Source organism: Carcharodon carcharias, chromosome 7 (assembly GCF_017639515.1).
Source record: "Carcharodon carcharias isolate sCarCar2 chromosome 7, sCarCar2.pri, whole genome shotgun sequence".
In the NCBI taxonomy this organism is placed as follows: domain Eukaryota; kingdom Metazoa; phylum Chordata; class Chondrichthyes; order Lamniformes; family Lamnidae; genus Carcharodon; species Carcharodon carcharias.
The window spans coordinates 78483429-78506472 of NC_054473.1; the positions used below are offsets into that span (position 1 = coordinate 78483429).

The window sequence follows — 23044 nt, forward strand, 5'->3', positions numbered from 1 at the left end:
CTCAGAATCTTGTATGTTTCAGTGAGACAACTTCTCATTCTTCTAAACTCCAGGGAATATAGATCCAACTTACTCATCCTCTTATCCCAAAGACCTAATGAGCCTTCGCTGTACTGCCTCTAATGCTATAGCCTTCGTTAAATGTGGAGACCAAGGATAAATTTTATGGTGGGGGGGGCGGTTATTCCTTATCGCCCTGGTACAAAAGTCAGCCAACAGCTCACCAACTTTAAAACGGGCTGCCCTATGGTGATAACGTGCTGGGGACAATCTTAACAAGCTGAGTGTGGGAATTCTGCCTCTCAGGGACAGGAAGTCCTGCCCTCAAAAGCTGCTGGCCAATCTGATTGGCTGACAGCTGAGTAGTTCCAGCAGCGCCAGAATACAGTAGTGACCACTGCTGGGACAGCAAGGAGTCATTAGAAGGAAGAACATGGATGCCTGACTTAAAGGTAAGTCTGGGGATTTTGGTCAGTGAGATCAGGGACTCTCGCAAGGGCAGTGGTGTTCTAGAGTCCAGCGGGGTGGAAGGTGTCCCCAATGGGCACAGGGGACCACTCCAAAGGAGATACAACCCCACTTCCTTCCCTGAGATTGTAAACCTCATGGTCTGGCCTCCAGCATTCTGCCTTCCCCAGTCACACACATTATTGCAGTGGAAGTGGAACAAGGCCCTTAATGAATTGGCCAGTTTAAGGTCTCAATAGGCCTAAGGGCGGTGGGCTGCCTGACAATCTACCTTCCCACCGTAATATGGGGGACAGCTCAGGGGTGGGCAGGAAGGCAGTGGGCTGGGCACCCATTTTATGTGCCCCCCCCAACTTTCAAATGTACTAGCAGGGGTCCATAAATTACCCCTCAAAAACTACACACAGTACTCCAGGTTTTGTCTCACCAAAACCTCTACAATTGCAGCAAGACTTCTTTATTCTTATATTCCAATCCCCTATCAATAAAGACAAACATTTCATATGCCTTCCTAATTGCTTGCTATACATGCATGCTAACTTCCTGTCTTCCTAGGACGAGTATACCCAAGTCCCTCTGAACAAGTTTCATGCCCTATAAAAAAATTCTGCTTTTCTATTCTTATGACCAAAGTGAATAGCTTCACCCTTCCCCATATTATACTCCATCTGCCACCTTGTTGCCCATTCACTTAATCTGCCTATGTCTCTTTGTAGACTCTTAGTGTCCTCCTCAGGGCTTACATTCCCAACAGCTTTGTATCGTGAGCAAATTTATATAGATCAGTCTCTTTCTCTTTGTCTAAGCAAAGATTCTAAATAGCTGAGGCCTAAGTGCCGAGCCTTGCAGTACTCCACTAGTTGCAATTACCAACTTGAAAATACCACATTTATCCCTACTGTTTGCTTTCTGCCCGCTAACTAATCCTCTATCCACGCTAATATATTATTCCCAACTCCATGAGTCCTTACCCTGCATATTAACCTTTTGTGTGCCACATTATTGAATGCCTTATGAAAATCCAAGTATACTACATCTACTGGATTTACTTTATCTACCCTACTAGTTACATCCTCAAAAAACTCAAAAACAATTTTTAAAATTTGTCAAACACGTTTTACCTTTCCTAAAACCATGTTGATGTTGTCTAACCATACTATGATTTTCTAAGCACATTGTTAATACTTAGTGCAAATCTGGGACAATTCCACCCTAAGTCCGGTAGCGGGTGCGAAAAAAGATGTTATACCTTTTTACCTGTTGGCTGCAATGGTGCATTTTCACACCATATTGTTCCCTTCCCGAGTCATTAATTACACAACCACAGGAAACACGTTGTCTCACTGGCGGGTGGCCTCTGAATCGCCCACCACGCCATTACCTCACCATTTCCTCACTCTGGGTGCCATATCTAAACTGAAGCTGTGCACAGTTCTCAAAGCTTGCAGCCCAGGACTGCTCCAGTGAAGACATGGCCATAAAAGCAAAGAATAGTTCAGTGACCTATCATTAGAATGCCTTTTGGAGGCCCGCCATGATGTCCCCCACCTCCGCTGTGGCCTTCGGAGGTCCAAAAATCTCACCACTCTGGCTTGGGAGGCAGTGGCAATGGTGGTCAGTGCCAATACTGCACAGAAGAGGTTGATCATCCAGTGCAGAAACAGGATGAATGATCTCATCCATGCCGCCAGGGTAAGGCAACCGTCTCATCACTCTAAACTGACACGCTCACAAGGCCATCACACATTCACTGGCATCTCAATCACTGCCAGCTCAAGGGACATCAACACTCACTCTCTCACACACACCCTCATACCTCCATCTGGCCTCATCTTCTCTGGGAACTCTCTCCTCAGCCTTCAACATCTTAAGGCCACTAGCACAGATCAACATGTGCTCCAACACACACCCTGGGATACCCCCCTTTCCCAGTACAGCCCTCACTCTGTGGCCTCTTCTCTCCCCAAGCAAGCCCATACTTGCGGGATTGTATCAAACAGCACATCCCTTCACAACAAGCAAAATACTGATAAATAACTGTTTATTGAAAAAAAGTTGTCATTAACCAGTGGCAAAGGAAAGAAATATGAACCGCTAATTTCTAACTCTCATTTAAGCTCTACGTAAGTTCTTAAATCCCCATACATACACACACACAACATGGATTTTAAGGGTGGGATAAAACAGTTCAATCTGGAGTACAGGATTCGATGGGTTGATTTTGATCGATGTCTTCCAAATTCTTTTCAGTTCTTGTTGATGACAGGAGGTGGTCTTCCAGCACTTTCAGTATTTAGTTCACTGGTTGAGAACTTACTTTTCAATGTCTCTAACAGTGGTTTTCCCCTTTTCCTTTTTACAGGGGTTTCCTCAGAGAGAGAGAGAGAGCAGGTTATAGAGATATGAGGAAGAGAGATTTTAGGTGTTTTCTCTTTGCAGGCCAGGAGCTTTGTGCTGCCCTGCTCTTCAAACAAAACCTTGGTCACCTGATCAGGAGCCAATCTAAACTTTGTTGCCAGGCAGCTCCCTTGGTCCAGGACTCTTTTCTGGCACCACCCTGTCTTTCATGGAGCACTCTGTTCCAGGACTGCAACATTGTATATATCTCTCATCCTGTTCTATTGGATGTCTTTCAATCTGCAGCCATTATAATTTTAATTCACAGTCCAATAGAAAATTAAAAGATTTCTTTACAAACATTAGATGTGATTCGCGATTGGACAGCAACTGCTAAACAATCCTGATTGTGCTAAGAATTACAATGAAAATCAATTTAAGATTATCAGTCGGGCTCGCAGTACTTACGCATGCTCGAAGCTACAAATATTCACATACAGGGCCCTGTCCTTTACAGAGAGAAAGGACATGTGCACACTTTGTACCTTTTTCATCTGAACAAAAGCTTAGGGAACAGTCATTCCCTGGTTCTTTCCCCAGGGCAATGCCTTGACCAATCAGAGTCAACCTGTCTGGTGTTATAATCGAGCAGTTGGTAAAGCTGAGTTACTTTAAAAAAATCCCAGAGGGAAACTTTAAACAATTGTCAAGACTTTAAACAATTGTCTCTCTGAGGAAAAACGTCTCTCTGTAAAGGACAGGGCCCTGTATGTGAATATATGTAGCTTCGAGCATGCGTAAGTACTGCGAGGCTGACTGATAATCTTAAATTGATTTTCATTGTAATTCTTAGCACAATCAGAATTGTTTAGCAGTTGCTGTCCAATCGCGAATCACATCTAATGTTTGTAAAGAAATCTTTTAATTTTCTATTGGACTGTGAATTTTCTGCCCATTGGGTGGGCAGGCCCGACCCAATCTCCAGTGGGCAGAGAGCTGATCCCCGCTGGGGAAGCGGGCCCTGCTGCCATTTTACGTGGGCAGGCCAATTAAGGCCCGCCCAACGTGACATCCGGCGGGAAGTGCTATGCGCTTCCTGTACAGGCAGGGGGAATCCCCAAAAGCGAGAGTGCGCTCTTTCGTGCATGCGCATGAAAGAGTGCACATCTCCCTGAGGCTAAGTGCTGCCTCAGGGAGATCGCTGACACTTTTAAAAAGATTAAAAATAGAAATATAATACAATCCTTAACATGTCCCCCTCATGTGACTGTCACATGAGATGGGACATGTTCATATATTATAGTTAAACATTATTAAATTGTTTAAAACCCTACATGAAACCACATCCCGCTGGTGGGTGAGGTTTCATGTTTTTTCTATTGCCCGCCGGGGCTCGTGGCCTGCCTGCCAACATTAAGGTTGGACGGGTAGGTCCTTTAATTGTTTAAATGATCCTGTCAATGGCCTCAATTGGCCATTGACAGGTCGGCGGGTGCACGGCTGATTTTGCTGTGCCCCCACCTTCCTGAAAATTTAAATGGGGCGGGATGATGTCGGGGGGGAACCTGCATCATTTTATGTGTTGGCGAGCAGGCCCCGCCCCCTGCTCGCAGACAGCGTCATTTTGCCCTATGTGTCTTGTTTGAGACGCCACTCTAAAGGCAGGAATCAGACCACCAGTTCTCAAGGTTTTACATTAAACTAAATGAAACATTTTATTAATTTACACAGGTTAACTATATAAACATGGCTACAAATTACTACTATCATAACTTTTAACAAATTCCCAAACTAATCTCCATTAAGGCAACAGCAACGCATAGACTTAACCAGACATCAGGCAAAGCATTTTCGCCTTACGAATTCAAAATGAGGTTCTTTTCACTTTGGTTCCTGTGGAGACTTACAGCTGCTGTTGGTCTCATTGCCTCTGCTCTGCACTCACGACACTGCTGAAGTCATACCTAACACCGCTCATTGAATGTAAATTCTCATTGTATCACCAACCTCTGAACTAAACCTCTCTAACAATAAAACCCCTTTCATAGTACCAATTTTATTAGCCATATAAACATGTTGTTTGGTATCTGCTAGATAGGTGTCAGTTTTCACCCCACTTCTTGAATGCTCTATTTAAAAAATGCAGATACACTCTATCTCTCTTACATATCAAAACTAGTACACATCAAAGCACCCAGACTAGCTGGCTTTAATCCATTTAAGACACACCCACAGACTTAACCTCTATTTTAAAAGAAAAATCTTTTCCAATAACATTATGTACATTAATAGCTTCATGACATCCCCCCTCTTATGAGAAAATGAACTGTCATAATTCTAAAAGACAGCTTCATTTTAATAACCCATCTCACACTATCTCCTAAACTTATTGCACTATTATATTACCAGATGCATGCATTAACATAACAATATATATGCACAAGTCCTTGGTATCAACAGAAGTCACTCCAGTTCAGTATCCAGGTGTTTTTTAAATGGCCCATTTTCCTTTAAGCTTCAAACTCTTGATAACACATCTGCAAACAAATTTTCTCTTCCAGCAATGTGTAAATTACATAGATTAAATGGTTGCAATAATAGACTCTATCTGAAAAGACTTGCACTTTTATCACGAAATTCGTCCAAAAACTTCAAAGGATTGTGGTCTGTATAAACTATTGTTTCTGATGAATTGTTTGTGACATAAATTTCAAAATACTGCAATGCTAACACCAAACTCAAAGTCTCTTTTTTGATTGTTGAATATCTTCTTTGTTGTACATTCAGCTTCCGTGAAAAATACCTTATCAGTTTTTCAATTCCAGTGTTGTCATCTTGTAACGGTACAGCCCCAATGCCTATATCGCTTGCGTCAATGGCCAAATTGAATTGCTTGGCATATTTAGGTACTGCCAACACTGGTGTCATAGTTAATACAGTTTTCAAACTATTGAAAGACTCCTGACACTTCAGTGTCCATTGAATCTTCTTGCTCTTTTTTAATAGCTCTGTCAGTGGCCAAAATTTGGGACAAATTTCCAGTAAAACCCACTCTTGCCCATAAATCTCAAAACTTCTCATTTTGTTGTAGGCACTGGGAAATCCACGATCACCTTGACTTTCGCATCTCTTGGAGCCACCTTGCTATGTCCAGTGGTATGGCCTAGATACGTAACTTGCGCTTTTGCAAATTCACTTTTAGCCAAGTTCATTATCAAATTAGCTTCTTGTAGTCGAGTAAATAATTCTTCCAGATGCAGTAAATGCTCCTCCCACATCTGGCTGAAAATGATTAGATCATCAATATAAACCGCACTATTGCTGAGACCTGCAATTACTTTGTCAGTCTTTGAAATGTTGCAGGTGCATTCTTTGTACCAAATGGCATGACTTTAAACTGATATAGCCCACTTGGTGTTTTAAAACTGATATCTTCTTTGTACTTTCCAACAACAGTACTTGCCAATATCCTTTTAGCAAGTCAATCTTTGTGATAAATTTCCATTGTCCCACTTTCTCAGTGCAATCTTCCAACCATGCTTTGGGATATGAACTGCTTTTGTCACTGCATTCACCTTTTGATAGTCCACACACAGTCTTTGGTATCAGTACAATAGGTGAACTCCAGTTACTGCAACTAAACTCAATGATATCATTTTGAAGCATGAAATCAATTCTTTTTGTATTTGTGATAACTTTGCTGGATTTAATCTATAAGGTTGTTGCCATATTGAAGATGATATTCCTATACATACATCATGTAAAGCTAAATTTACTTATTTCCTCAAATAGGTTTGTGTGACTACAATAACTTTTCCAAATCACTTTGACACTTGCTTGGAAGGTAACTCAATATTTAATTTAAATTTTCAAGCACCCCCTCATTATCCAATTTGATTAGAGGAAAATCAGTTTCAGAGTCCTGCACTTCTACCTCTTTCTCATCACCCACCATCACTAATACTTCTTTTTGTTCCTCTTCCCTGTCAAAGTACTTTTTAAGCATATTTACATGACACATCCTCTGCTTCTTTCTTCTATCTGGAGTATTTATTAAATAGTTTACTTCACTCAATTTCTTTTCAATCCTGTAAGACCCACTAAATCTTGCATTTAATGAATCACCTAGTACTGGTAACAAAACTAATTCTTTCTCTCCAGAAACAAAACTGCAAATTTTAGCTGCCTTATCTGCTTTCATTTTCAACATTTGTTGTAATATCTTTAAATGTTCCCTAGCCAGCTCACATGCTCTGTTCAATCTTTCCCTGAAATTTGATATGTAACCCAAGAGAGTAGTTTCTGAATTTTGACCCCCCACCAATTTCTCATGAATCAATTTCAGTGGTCCCCTTACCTCATGACCATAAACTAGTTCAAAAGGGCTAAAACTAGTCAATGCATTAGGAGCGTCTCTAATACCAAATAACAAAAATGGAATTCTTGTATCCCAACCCTGTGCAAAATCCTGACAGCACGCTCTTGTCATAGTTTTTAAAGTTTGATGCCACCTTTCCAAAGCTCCTTGTGACTCTGGATGATAAGCTGTTTACTTAAACTGTTTTATCCCCAAACTGTTCATTACTTCCTTAAGCAGTTGTGACATGAAATTTTACCCCTAATCTGATTGTATTCCCTTAGGTAAACCATATATTGTGAAAAAATTAATTAACTCCTCCACAATATTCTTAGTTGTAATCTTTCTTAAAGGTATCGCTTCAGGAAACCTGGTGGACACATCCATTATTGTCAATAAATATTGATTTCCACTTTTAGTCTTAGGGAGGGGTCCTACACAATCAATCATGACCCTGGTAAAAGGTTCTTCAAATACTGGTGTTGAGATTAAAGACACCAGTTTAATCACTGCTTGTGCTTTTCCTGTTACTTGACATACATGACAAGTTCTACAGAATTTGACTACATCCCTATACAATCCTGGCCAAAAAATGCTTCTGTATCTTTCCTGTGTTTTCCTAATTCCTAAATGTTCTCCCATTGGAATTTCATGAGCAATCCTCATAATCTCATTTCTATACCCTAATGGGATAACAATCTGTTGTACCTCCCTCCAGCTTTCATTTGCTGAAACGTAATCCAACCACCGTTTTCTCATCAGAATACCTTCCTGAAGATAATAACATCCTGGAATACATTTTGCTTCTGTTTCTGAATAAGCTTTCTGATATAATTGTTTTAATTTCAAATCATTTTTCTGTAACTCCACTAACCTCTTTGAGTTAAACATTTCAACTGAACTGTCCTATATTCCTTCCTCCTGAACAATGTTTTCAAATACAGTGCCAGCTAATTGGATTTCGACACCTTCTTCTTGCCTTTGTACTGCCTGCTTATTTTGTTTATCTTGTTCTTCCCTATGGGCCTTTGATCTCGTTATAACACAATCAGGAAACAATCCAGGAAGTTCCTTCTGTAACACCTCTGTTAAAAACACTTCTACAGGCTGCTCCACTACCATGGGCATCACCCATATTTGCGATCCAGCTATATCATTACCCAGAATAAATTGAACCCCTGCGACGGGCAATTTTTCCACCTCTCCAACTATAGCTTCACTATTCTTCCATTTTCTCTTTACATTTACCTTCCACAATGGAATAGATTTAGCATCTCCATGAACCCCACTTATTAATACTTTCTGCTGCAATACTCCCTTTGAACAACAAATATCACTATCCCACAACATTAAGGATTGACTAGCTCCTGTGTCTCTTAAAATTTTAACATCTTTACCTACTCCACCCTGTACACATGGAAAGACTTTCCTTTAATTTCTGCAACCTGCTACTCAGAATTCTCGAGTAAACTGTGAACACATTCCCACTTCTTTACCTTTCACTCATTCTCCCTGTTTCACCAGTACACAAACCATTGGGTTCTCCTGTGCCTGAACCTCAGAACCTACACTACTTTTACTTCCAGAGCTTTTCTGCACCCCTACAATTTCTACAGATTCTTCTTTTAATCTCCAACACACTGACTTTGTGTACCCCACTTCATTACAATGAAAACACCTCAATCTTCAAATGTCAATTCTACCTTCAATACCTTCCTTTTTGTTCTGAGAAAAAACTTCCTGGGAACTTCCAGCTAATTCTTCTCTTCCCTGAATACCTGCCTTCCTTTCACCATCTCACTTTTTAATCTTTCCCAATTTGAAAGGATGGCGACAAACGCTTAGCTCCATGAACTAACTCATAATCATCAGCTATCACTGCTGCTTGTCTTTCAGAATCAACCCTCTTGTTCCTCCACATGAGTTCTAACTACTGAAGGGATTGAATCTTTAAATTCTTCCAAAAGAATTACTTCCCTAGGAGCTGCATAGGTTGCCTCAATTTTTAAAGTCCATATCCACCAGTCAAAATTACTTTGTTTTACTCTTTCAAACTGAATGTAAGTTTGCCCAGGCTGTTTTCTCATATCCCTAAATTTCTGCTTGTATGCTTCAGGATCCAACTCATATGCACTCAAAATAGCCTTTTCCACCATGTCATAATTCACCAACATTTCTTCTGAAAGCAAAGCATGTACCACATGTGCCTAACCTAACAACTTAGACTGTAATAATAATGTCCAGTTTTCCTGTGGCCATTTCATCTGTTTAGCTAGCTTCTCAAATGAAATAAAGAATACTTCAATATCTTTTTCCTCAAACTTTGGAAGAGCTTGTACCAACTTAATCATATCCTCACTGGGTTCTATTCTGGAGATATATCCTTCCTCACCTACTGACATCTCTTTTCTAACTGCCAACACTTTCAGTTGGAATCCTCTCTCTTTCTCTCTTTCTCTTTCCTCCTTCTCTATCTTCACAATTTCTAAATCCCTTTTAAAAGCCATTTCTCTGTCCTTTGCTTCTAATTCAAGCTTTTTTCACTTCCAATTGTAGATGCTGTGCTATACTTTTAACTATATTTCATTTCCTAGCCACCTCAGGTAACCCCAATTTTAACTTATCTGCCAACTCTGTTAACTTACTTTTGGTTATTCTCTCCAACCCAATCAGAGTTATCTCTTCTACTCCCAGACAAGTCTTAGCAATTGCCAAAGCCATCTTGCAGACTCACCACTTCTAAAATACCTCACCAACTCCTGAATTCAAGCCCCTCATATTCATAACCTTAAGATTCACCAATTCCTAACCAATCAAGGAATTAGAAATCTAATTTATCCTGGCACAGCCCCCAATTATTATGACCGATGTAGTCATTAAAGCTGATTTATTTAAAAATCCCAGACGGAAACCTTAAACTGTCATAATCTATAATTTTAAGTGTCATGTTTGAGATGCAACGCTAAATTCAGGAATCAGACCACCAGTTCTTGAGGCTTTATATATAAACTAAATGAAACATTTTATTAATTTACACAGATTAAAATATATATACACATGGCTTCAAATTACTACTATCATAACTTTTAACAAATTCCCAAACTAATCTCCATTAAGGTGCAGCAACCTATAATCTTAACCAGATGCCAGGCAAAGTATTTTCACCTTACGAATTCAAAATGAGTGCTTTTCACTTTGGTTCCTGTGGAGACAGTTGGAGGCTTACAGCTACCTTTTGATCTTACATTGCCTCTACCCTGCACACCCGAAAACTGCTAAAGTTATACCTATTAATTGAATATTAATTATCATTGTATCAACAACCTCAGAACTAAACCTCTCTAACAATAAAACTCTTTTCATAGTACCAATTTTATTAGTAGTATAAACATATTGCTTGGTTAATGCTAGATAGCTATCAGTTTTCACCTCACTTCTTGAATGCTCTATTCAAAAAATGCAAATGCACGCTTTCTCTCTTACATATCAAAATTAGTACACATCAAAGCACCTATTCTAGCTGGCTTTAATCCAATTAATACACACCCACAGACTAAACCTCTATTTTAAAAGAAAAATCTTTTCCAATAATATTATATACATTAATAGCTTCATGACAATTCAATAGTGGTAATGTTGTTCAGATCTTGCTGCACGTGGGCACAAACTGCTTCATCACCTGAGGCATTGCAGATAGAACACTGCGCCATCATGAGTGAACATCCCCACTCCCGATACTATGGTGAAAGTTCACAGACGGAAGGAACTGAAGATGGTTGGGCTAGTAAGTAACTTCTGAAGTGATGTCCTGGGCTGAGATATAAGTCTCCAACAAATATCACCAGCTTACTTTGTGTTAGGTATGACTCCAGCCAGCGGAGAGTTTTTCCCCAATTTATATTAATTTCAATTTTATCAGGGTTTTTTGATGTTAATGCTGAAATCCTGTTACAATTCAGCATGCTTTAGTTTTTAAATGAGAACTGTTGTTACTAAATGGGGGAAAATTAGGGAATTATTTTTAAGTGTTTAAGAACTAGTTTACACTGGTGTAGCTGGGAGGTAAAAGGGAGTCTGTGCTGTTATGAATAAACCTGTGTGAAGGAAAAGAAAGGCTCCAGATTCGTCCTTTACTCAATGTATGAACAGTGACTTGAACACATGATTCCAAGCTTTGTCAAATGCTGCGTTAATGTTAAGGACTATCACTCGCATCTCCCCTCTGGAATTCAGCTCTTCTATCCATGTTTGGATCAAAGCTGTAAAAGAGGTCTGAAGCAATTGATTGGTGAATGTTATTGGTGAGGAAGTTCTGCTTGATAACACTGTTGATGACATCTTCCATACCTTCCTTGGTGATTGATCGCAAGCTGATGGGTGGTAATTGGCCAGATTTAATTTTTCTTGATTTTTGTGGATAGGACATGCCTGAACAATTTTCCATTTTGTTGGGTAGGTGCCAGTGTTATAACTGTACTTGAACAGCTTGGCTAGAGGCTCAGCTCTGCAGCAGAAGTCAACAGCACTACAGTTGAGATATTTTGGGAGCCCATAGCCTTTATATTCATTGCGCTCTGCTGTTTCTTGATACTGTGCAGAGTGAATCAAATTAACTAAAGACTTGCGTCTGTTATGGTGGAGAGCTCAAGAGGAGGCTGAGGGGGACTATCCACTTGATACTGGCTGAAGGTTCTTGAGAATGCTTCAGCCTTGTGTTTTGTATTTGCATTCTGGGCTCCATCTTCATTCAAGTCAGGAATGTGCATGCAGCTTGGATCTTCCATTGTTTAATTGCCAACTACCATTTGCAACTGGATGTGCTGGGGCTTCAGAGCTTTCAACTGATGCTTTGGTTATGGATTGCTTATGTTTATAACATTCTGCTTCAGCTGTTTAGCATGGATGTAGTTCTGTTTCGTAGCTTTGCTATGTAGACATCTTATTTAAAGTTGCTGCTTTGCATGCTCTCCTACACTCTGTACTGACCCAGGTTTGGTCTTGATAGTAATGGTAAGGTGAGGGATTTCTGGGCCTTGAGATTACAAAATATGATGGAATGCAATTCTGCTGTTGCTGATAGCCTACAGAGTCTTATGGATGCCCAGTTTTGGGTTGCTGGGCATGTTTTGTTTCTATTCCACTTTACAAGGTGGTCGTACCACACAACACAATGGAGGGTGTCCTCAATGTGAAGGGAGGGCTTTGTCTCCACAAGAACTGTACAGTAGTCACTCCTAACAATATTGTCAAGGACAGATACATCAATTCTAAGTGGGGTTGTGCAGGAGTTGAGGGAGCAGAGGGTACATATGTACAAATCATTGAAGATTGCAGGGCAGGTTGAGGGAGCAGTTAATAAAGTATATGGGACCCTGGCTTTATAAATAGGAGCACAGAGTACAAAAACAAGGAAGTTATGATAAACCTGTATAAACCACAAGTCCAGCTGCAGCTAGAGTATTGTGTACAGCTCTGGGCATCACACTTTAGGAAGTATGTGAAGATATCAGAAAAGGTGCAGTAAAGTTTCATGAGAATGGTTCCAGGCATGGGGAACTTCAGTTACGTAGATAGATTGGAGAACCTGTGGTTGTTCTTCTTGGAGTACAGAAGATTGAAAGTAGATTTCATAGAGGTGTTCAAAATCATGAGGGATCTGGACAGTAGATAGGGAGAAACTGTTTCCATTGGTGGAAGGATTGAGAACCAGAGGACACCAATTGGAGATGATTGGCAAAAGAATCAATGGTGGCATGAGGGGAAACCTCTTTATACAGCTGGTGATTAGGATCTGGAATGCAGTGCCTGAGAGTGCGGTAGAGGCAAATTCAGTCATGGCTTTCAAAAACAGTTGTTTTACTCTCACGTTGGTTCTTTCACTCTTTACTATAAGCCCAGTCTGGCATCCGTGTCCTTTTAGAATATGGCCAGCTTAGTCAGTAGTGGTGCTGCTGAGCCAATTTTCATGATGGACATTGAATTCCAACGCCAAGAATACATTCTATCCTCTGTGTTTCTTCCAAGTATTGTTCAACCTGGAAGAGTACTGATTCATCTGTTGATGGAACATGGTAGGTGATAATCAGTAGGAGGTTTCCTTGTCCCAATACTATTGGATTTCATGGGGTCCTGAGCCTATGCTGAGGACTCTCAAGGCCACTCCTTCCCGATTGTGTACCACTAAGCCGCCACCTCTGGTGAGTCTGTCTTGCTGATGGAATGGTGATAGAGAAGTCTGGGGCATTGGCGAACATGAAGGCGTTCCTCAGAGCACTTGATGAAGTTGGCAGAAAGCCAACGAGGAATCCTATGTTAAGTTGGATTCTGTTAAATTAGGTTCTACTCCAGCAAGAACTAGAAGACACTGAGGTATGAAGCTAGGCCTGCAACTGTGTTCCACTTCCCTTCCGATGCAACTATATGGTAATGTATGGTTATGTCACTGGGCCAGGACACTAAATTCAGTTGTATGTCAGCCCAGACAAGCTAGCACACTGAATAAGCTGTGTCCATCATGCACCAGGCCAGAGGGGGGGGAGAGGCCTTGGTGGGGGACAGGAAAATTTACTTAAAATTTTAAGTTATAATTGGTACTATTCATTTATTTGGTTCAGAGCTTTATTCTAAACTGAAAGTAGTCACATTAGATCACACTCTTCAGTCATACAATCCTGTCCGAATTCACGGCAGGTAAATACCCAAATAAATATCACTGTCAACTGTTAAGTATAGGTATATGACTGTGATTTTCTCTTGATGTCTGCAGGTGTTTGATGATGAAGAATTTGAAAGTCAGACACCGGAAGAATGGTTACAACTTGGCTACGAAGAAGGATCCGATATTCGGAAACCTATCCCAGGGAAAGCACTTTTACCCAAAGACGACAAGTTAGGACATGGTACAGTATTCCAAGAATGTTGTAGTATAACAAATGCTGTGACTTTTAATGTTGTTCTTGTACTTGCTGTAAATTATGCACTTCCCTGACCATTGTCCACCTTCACAAGGCACAATTATATATATATATATATATATATAATAGGACAAATCAGCTCGCTTGATTGGCACCCCATCTATTAACTTAAACATTGGCCTGAATTTTCATCACCGAGGCAGATAGCAGAAGTCAGGAAAATTCCTGGCTCAGTCCACCCACCTCAGGAGAAAATGCCTGCAAAGGCGGGATCTTCATTGCCAGAGATGGGTGTGGGCATAAGTTGGGCCAGCTGACTCAGGAAAGAGGATCAGAGGCTACCAGGTACCGGGTAGGCTGTTTAAGAGGCCTGCCTCTGTGCGGTGGGACTTTGTCTCAGTTAAAGTAAAAATGCAAAGGCCCTCCAGCCCTCACCCCTCATCCCCACACACTCCCCATGCCTCTTCAATGTGACCTCATGCTCCCAATGCCAAGCCCCCCCCCACCATCCCCTGTGACTCCTCAAACCGTCAATGCCAAGTTATACCCATCCCTTATGGTCCCTCACCCAACCCTCCATTGCCCCTCATGCTTCCTATGCCGAGCTATAGCATTTCCATGCAAATTTACCCACTATACACTATATAGAACCAATGAACCCTATCGTGACAGTAAGATGTGTTTAAAAAAACTTTTAAAAGAATGCTATTCATTCATTACTTTCCACTATGTTAAAAAAATCATTCCACTACAGGGCAATAAAGGTGTCAGTCATCCAGACCCTTTAAAGTATCAATAGCAGAAACCACCAGTCCTTGAAACCATTCAATTTACTCAAGTAAATAAACATGTGAACTGGATCGCAGGGATCAAAGAGCCAGAGCTGTCAATCAAGCAACATTTTCCCTGGGGTGCAGCCATTTCAAAAGTAATGGAGTGAATCAGAAGCCAAGCATACATTTTCATTTCCATTGAAGTTAATGGAAGAGTCATCGGGAGAGATGTAAAACTGGCTTCTGGTTCACGCTTATCCATTTGATACATTTGCAAAAAGTCAAGGTCTCCCTATGTCTGTAGTTGGCATATTTACAAGAATTATAACACAGCTAATTATCTATTGATATAATAAAAAATGGACACTTAGCCAAAGGAAGAGATATTAGGGAGCACTGTTAACTCCAAGCCCAAAACTGCAAACTGTTTGTTTTAGGATGTGGGATGAGCGCACACACTATCAAAGGCAATGCAATTTTTATTTTTCCCACATCTCCTAAGGCAACGGAACCACATCCCCTCCCACGCCCCCCCCACCCCCCAACCCCCGCTGCTGCCCTATAATCAAGGTAGGTGCTCACTGGCAAAATTTTACCTAATCCAATCCCCTCCCAATGTTGTATTGGTTTTCATTCTGTGGCTCCTATCTTGCGTCAGCACAGTCACTGCCACTAGATTTTAGTAAATTTAAGTGCTGAATCTCAGACTGCAAGCAACCGAGTTTATAATGAGCATGGATACATAACACAATCTCAATATAACCTTGGTCCAATTTGGACACAAGCAGCATTCGAGATGTGAGGTGAGAGTGACTGCTGTCATCTCATAATTAAATGAAGTGTGGCACCAAGTATCCTAGTACTTCTTAACCACCTTATCTACCTGTCCTGCTGCCTTCAAGGATCAATGGACATGCACACCAAGGTCCCTCTGATCCTCTGTACCTCCTAGGGTCCTACATTCATCGTGTACTCCCTTGCCTTGTTAGTCCTTCCAAAATGCATCTCCTCACTTTTCAGGATTAAATTCCATTTGCCACTGTTCTGCCCATCAGACCAGCCCATCTATATCGTCCTGTGGTCTAAGGCTTTCCTCCTTGTTATTTACCACACCACCAATTTTCATGTCATCTGTGAACTTACTGATCAAACCTCCTATATTTATGTCTACATCATTAATGTACACTACAAACTGCAAGGGACCCGGCACCGAACTCTGTGGTACGCCATTGAAGACAGGCTTCCAGTCACAGGCCAATTAAGGCCCGTCCAGCGTGATGCATGCCCAGAAGCTCTGAGCACTCCCTGCGTGGGCGGTAGGGGAGTTGCCTGAGTCTGGAATGCGCTCTTTTGCGCAAGTGTGCGAAAGAGCACAAAAACCTCCCTGTGGCACAGAGGTGCCTCAGGGAGATTAGTTTTAAGTTTAAACAATCTAAAAAAGTGTTGTAAAAATTTTTATGACATGTCTCCTCTTGTGAAACTGTCACATGAGCTGGGACATGTGCATTAATTTTAATAAAAGTTTTTCTGAAAATTTTAAATCGTTCATGAAATCTCATCCCACCCATGGGCGAGGTTCTGTGAAAAATGCGAAGGCCGCCTACGCTCTTCGCCTGCCTGCCAACCTTAAGGTTGGACAGGCAGCTTTCTCAATAGCCTTAATTAGTTAATTAATGGTCTTAACAGGCCTTTGAAGCCCGCCAAACTGAAAATCTAAATGACGCACGGTGACTTCGGGACGTCACCCCATGTCATTTTACACCTCGGTGAGCGGGCCCCGCTCCCGTTTGCTGAGCTGATGATTCAGCCCCAGAAGTCCACTGCTGATCACATTGGATTGGATTTCTCCATTGGCTTCCTGGATGGAAGCAGGAAGTATTTAAATAGGTAATTAAAATATTTAATAAGGGTCCTATGCTTGTGAAGGGCCATTTTGTGAAATTGGGCTGCCCTAGCATTTGATACGCCACATCAAAAATTCACTCAGCAGCACGTAGTGCTAACATGCAGCAGTGACCCCATCAGCCTTGTGAGGTAATTAGAGAATAGTCAAATAGTCAGTATTTAGGGTCTGAGGTGTAGAATGAAGTATGAATTCAGACAAAAACACTACTTTAGCTAACCAGTGTCCGTGGCTTGTCAAGTGCTACATTTGAATAAAATATTTTTCTTAATCTTCAGATGATCCAAAAAGTGACTCACTTGCCTACAGGTGGTGTTTTGTTGGAGTTCTGGACTATGACAAGGAAAAGAAACTATATCTGGTGCAGAAAGCAAATAGTTATGATTTAATTCGAGACGAAAAAAACCAAACAGTTGTGAATGGTGGCATTACTGAAACTGGTACGTATTTTCCAGTAATGCTACTTTAGCTGTCTTAATATACGCAATTGCCATGGATAGAATAAGATGTATCCTAGACAAAAACTGATAACTTATCTACACTTGAAATCTGCTTTGTTTGGAAAACTCAAAATTATCTCTAAATAGCATATATAAATCATTTAAATAATAAAGATCTATCCTGTGCTGGTTAACTAAGTAGCTATTACTTCCAGGGATTTGGATCAGACTTAACATTAACCCATTCCTGCCAACGTCCTTGTAAATCCCCTCTGTACCCTCTCTTGTGTGATCAAATTCTTTTGAAAGCACACCTCTAGTGAAAATATGGCAACTGATGGTTCCTTTCACACCAAAATGCTGTGTGATGTGCTATTTCACTGAAAGCAGAAGTTAGAAAATTGTAATTTATTTTGTGTTCATTAGAGGTCTGTTGACAGTAACAAAGAATTATCACCTGACTGCTATAACGATCCTTTAGCAATTTTCAAGCAGCTAACAAGCTACTTTGTAAGTTCCTTTTATCAAATTTCAGTAATGCAGAACTGAAGCATGCAATTGGGGAAGAGAAAACACATGCTTCATCATAAAGTACTCCAAGCTATATTGAAGCATCTCATGACATCTTAGGAACGTGGGAATATGAGTAAACCATTCAGCCCTTCCATTCAGCTGTTCCATCATTCAATTAGATCATGCCTGATCTGTATTCCAACACTATTTATTTCTTTTGGTTCCATATCTCTTATAGAAATGCAAATCTTTCATTTTTTTAGCACCTTTCACAACAACCCAAAAAGGCCTACAGCCAATTGAAAACTTTTGAAGGGGGATGTAGGAGAACACAGTACCCAATTTAGGGACAGCAAGGACCCACAAACAGCTGTGAGGTACATGAAAAGTTAGTATGTTTTAGTGATGCTGCTGTAGGGATAAGTATTGACCAGGAGAATAGACAACTCTCCTGATCTTGTCTCCATAGTACCAAGGGATCTTTGAGAGGATGATTTTTAAACATCTCATCTGAAAATGGCACTCCCTGTTTATTGCATTGAAGTATCAGTATAGATTATGATCTTAAGGGCAGGATTTTTTCCCCCATTTGGAGTGAATATGAAGGCCGCTGGCCATCATGTCAGTTTGCCATCATCGTTCCGACCACCAGTGATTTTGCTCAGGTTAGGAAAGGTGGGACCTCGCAACCCACATGATTCAGATAATGGGCCAATTAATCTTGTCAAAGAGCTTGTGGTCAGCTGATTAAAGGCCAGTTTGGAATTTTTTGTGGGGGTGCACGGGTTACATGATGGATCAGGAAGAACTCCAAGTGGAAGGAGGCGGCACACCAGAAAGCTAGTCGTGGCCGCATCATTCAGTTAGTAGGGCCCATAAAAGGGTTCATGGCTGAGGGAAACTTTCATCCATTGGCACGTAAGTGCCATCGGGTGAGTAGAGTTACTGGAACAACTGGTCTGGCCACGCTGTGGTAGTGGAGGGAGGTCATGAGCTTCCAGGGTTTTGGGGGCAGTAAGATGTGGCAGGGGGTTGTTCTGTAAGCTTGAATAGTGCAGCTGACTGCAAGCGATGCAAGAGCTGGACATAGGATTAAGGTACACGGAGCTGGGGTCGAGGAGCAGCATCCTCAGGAGTAGATTCAGGGCCCCAAGCATGAGGAGAGCAGAGAAGAGGAATAAGGGGCAGGAAGGGAACAAGGACAATACCCTCAGCATTGAGTGTAGTGCCGAAGAAGAAGCTAACTGGACATGTCAGAGAATGAGTGACAAGAAACTGTGCATATTTAAGTAGATAGTCACTGTGATTGCGTCCTTGTAGAGAGAGACCTCAGACCTCATAGTACTGCTTGTCATACCCTGCCAACGCTGTCAAAGTCACTGTGGCCTTGAACCTCATTGCTTCTAGCTCTTTCCAAGGATCAGCTACAGACTTTGGTGGCATTTCTCAAGCAGCAGCTCACCATTGTGAGAGCTGGGAAGTACATACAATTTCAAACAGATGGCACCTCGTAGGCATGACAGCTGGTGGGATTCATTACCATCACTGGTTTCCTGCAGGGGCAAGTCATCTTTGTCCACTCATGTGGACATCAAGATGCTGAGGTGAATTGGTCAGTGAGATTCATAAACCAGTAAGGACTTCCAATCCTTAAATGTTCATCTGGTCTGTGATCATAACAAAAGCTTCATGCATGTGCACGTTTGCTATCTTGGCAACTTCCATGATACCTTCATCTTCAGGGTCCCACAGCAATTTATGCAACCACCTAAACTCTGTAGATGGATTTTGGGGGACAAGCGATATCCCTTGAAGAGATAGCCACTTTACATGACCCCAAGATGGAGCCTCAGAGGTCTTCAACAATACTAGGGCTCTGGGCATTGCTGATGGGTCAGTTGTTACCCTGGTCATAAATATTTCCCATGTTCAGGAGCAGCTTATATCATCAGGCTGTTCAGCAGCTCTGTCTGCTGATGGCTGTCATCTGGGTCTAATGTTGCACTCATATTGCCAGGACAAAGCATGTCATTGAATTTCCTGTTGCACCGCACCCAGTTCCTCGGGCACTTTGGTTGCTGACAATTTCTGCTACTTCCAGCCAGGCCTACTTTGTTAGGATGCGTGCCTTCTTCTGTCATCCTGTGGAAACAAGACTCTCACCTTTCTCCCACTGCCTTCAACCATACAGTACTTCAGCAAGTGAAATTGGGGTTGCCCTGCCCTAGGTACCAGGCCCCTGCCTCTCCTCCTAGTGCGCTTGAACTTCCATGATAGATTAAAGCAGCTGCCACAGTAATGGCTGCCAGCATGCCTTTAAATTGGGCTCACACTTTACAAGTCCCACCTCCATCCCACAGCCACCACTGCTAATTGAACACCAGGAAGAATTCCCCTGCTCTGCTTCAAATTAGTGCCATTGAATCTTTAACTTCCACCAAAGAGAACGTACAGGGCCTAAGTTTAACATTTCATCTGAAAGACAGCACCTACAACAGTGCAGCTCTCCTGCAGTCAGCTTAGATATTTTGCTCAAGTCACAGGAATGAGACTTAAGCCTACTACCTTTTTACTTAGAGGTAAGAGCACTGCCATATACTGACTCATAGCTGACACCTGGTGAGAGAACCTTACATGCATTCTCTGCAATTGGTGGTAGTTAGATAGAGTCTTATAAGAATTTTTCTTCTTTACATATTGATGACTGTGATCAAATTCTGTACAGGTGAAAGATTGGAGTTGCCCAGTCAATTCTGGATACCACGGGTCCTTTTGCTGTTCTGTGCTGAGGATCCTGTAGTTTTCTCAAAACGAGTGGCACAAGCTCACTTCCTGCGTCAGAAGACAGAAGCACTGCTGCTCTACAACCTATATATCGACTGCATGCCAGCTGATAGGCTTAGATTTCTGGATGAAGAAAGTTTTAAAAGGATGAAGAAATGGGCTTTTAGCACTCCTGGATTCCGAGATAAATCTGCGTATGTATTTCATTGTAGCAGCCTATATCCTCTAAGAACTGCTTTAAGACAACCCAAACTCAGTTCACATTGGATCCTTAAAGTCTGCGTGGAAAGAAAACTTTCATCCCATTAGTCTGAGATGTTTGAAACCAGGCCCTAAAAGTTGCGTTACATGGTGGCAAATGTAATAGTCCCTATGTTTCCACAGTTTCCAGCTCTAATAATAATATTAATAATAATAATAATCTGAAATAAAAGCCACCGTAAAACAGACATTCCAAATCGACGTTATCAAACAAACCATCCAATATTTTATACAAAAGTCAGCTAATTACCCCAGGACATTCCTTTAATGCTTATCTTCAGTGTTTCATTGCCTGGCTTTGTGCTACTAATCAGTGCTACCCACTGGCTGCAGCATAGTTGATGGAAGGTTGCTGACGTTCATTAGGGGAGATTGCAGGTGGCCCTTCAGGATGACCTTGAACATGTCTATGCCTAGCAGACTCAGCTTTGGATTGCACCATCTTGGAATGGGCGGCAGTAGTCTGGGCTGGCAGGCAGACAGGCAACAGCAAGGGGCACTGGCGGAGTGGCAGTGGTGGAAAATCAAATGCTGTCATCCTGAGACGACACTAGGTTCATGCTCCACAGATCCACTGTCACTTCTTTGGAGTGGTGGCTCAGCAATCCTAGTTATCTGCTGGAGGACAGATTGCAGGGCTGCTATGACACCATAATAATAATAACTCTTGGAGCACTTGTATCTGCTTCCACGGTAGCACTAGTCTAAAACCTGAATGGCAGCAAGCTGAGCTTACATGACTTCTGTGGGAGATCCATAGAAACATAGGAGCAGGAATAGGCCATTCAGCTCTTCGAGCCATTCAATATGATCGCACCTGATTATCCATTTCAATGCCTTTTTCCCATATCCCTTTACGCCATTGGTATTTAATAATCTGTCAATCTCTACTTTAAACATAATGACTGAGCTTCCATGACCCTCTGGGATAGTGAATTCTAAAGATTCACAACCCTCTGAATAAAAAAATTCTCCTCATCTCGGTCCTAAGTGGTTTCAGCATTATTTTGAAATTGTGTCCCCTGCTTCTAGACTTCCCAGCCGGGGAAACACATTATCCTCATCTACCGTGTATATCCCTTTAAGTATTCTGTAGGTTTCAATGAGATCACCCCTCATTCTTCGAAACTCTAGAGAACACAGGCCCAGTTTCTCCAATCCCTCTTCAAAGGACAGTCCTGCCATCCCAGGAACAAGTCTGTGAACCTTCATTTCACTCCCTCTATGGCAATAATATCCAAATCATTGATACTTTGTGAAGTAAGGGGACCAAAACTGCATACAGTATTCCAGATGTGGTCTAAACAAAATTCTATACAATTGAAGCAAGACTTCACTACTCCTGTACTCAAATCTTCTTGCAATAAATCAATAAATGCCAACATACCGTTAGCCTTCCACTTGCATGTTAGATTTCAGTAACTTATTGATGAGGACACCCAGGTCCCTTTGTACATCTACACTTTCTGAACTCTTACCTTTTAAGATATGCTCTGCATATAAGTACCAAAATGGATAACCTTACATTTTACCACCATATATTCCATCTGCCATGTTCTTGCCCATTCACTAAGTCTGTCCAAATCCCCTTGAAGCCACTTTGCATATTCCTCACAACACACATTTGCACCTAGCTTTGTGTCATCTGTGAACTTGGAAATATTACTTTTGGTTCTCATATCCAAATCATTGATATATTGTGAACAGCTGAGGCTCGAGTACTGATTCCTGCGGTACCCTACTAGTAACAGCCTGCCAACGCGAGAATGACCCGTTTATTCCTACTCTGTTTTCTGCATGTTAACCAATCCATAAGCCATATCAATATATGACCTCCTATCCCATGGGCTTTAATTTTGCTAACCAACCTCCTGCAGGGGACTTTATCGAAAGCCTTCTAAAAATTAAAGTATACTATGTCCACTGACTCCTTTTTATCAATTCTGTTAGGAACATCCTCAAAAAATTCCAACATGTTCATCAAACATGATTTCCCATTCATAAATCCATGTTGACCATGCCCAGTGATATCATTATTATTCAAGTGTCAATTTATCACACCCTTTAGAATAGATTCCAGTATTTACTCTATTATTAATGTAAGGCTAACAGGTCTGTCTCTCCCTGTTTTCTCTCTCCCTCCCTTCTTAAATAGCGGAGTTACATTTGCTACCTTCCAATCTGCAGGAACTATTCCAGAGTCTATAGAATTTTGGATGACGATTACCAAGGCATCAGCTATCACCATAGCTACCTCTTTCAACAGTCTGGGATTTAGGTCATCAGGTCACAGG

The 23044-nt window shown here is 41.4% G+C and overlaps 1 protein-coding gene across 1 annotated transcript in view; it reads left to right on the forward strand.

Moving 5' to 3' along the window:
- Positions 1-23044, forward strand: part of dnah1 (dynein, axonemal, heavy chain 1) — a 524711-nt gene that overhangs the window by 16222 nt on the left and 485445 nt on the right. The window contains exons 5-7 of the mRNA XM_041191637.1: positions 13929-14061; positions 17031-17192; positions 20431-20683. Of these exons, the coding sequence (XP_041047571.1) occupies positions 13929-14061; positions 17031-17192; positions 20431-20683 (548 nt within the window). The remainder of the gene's footprint in view (positions 1-13928; positions 14062-17030; positions 17193-20430; positions 20684-23044) is intronic.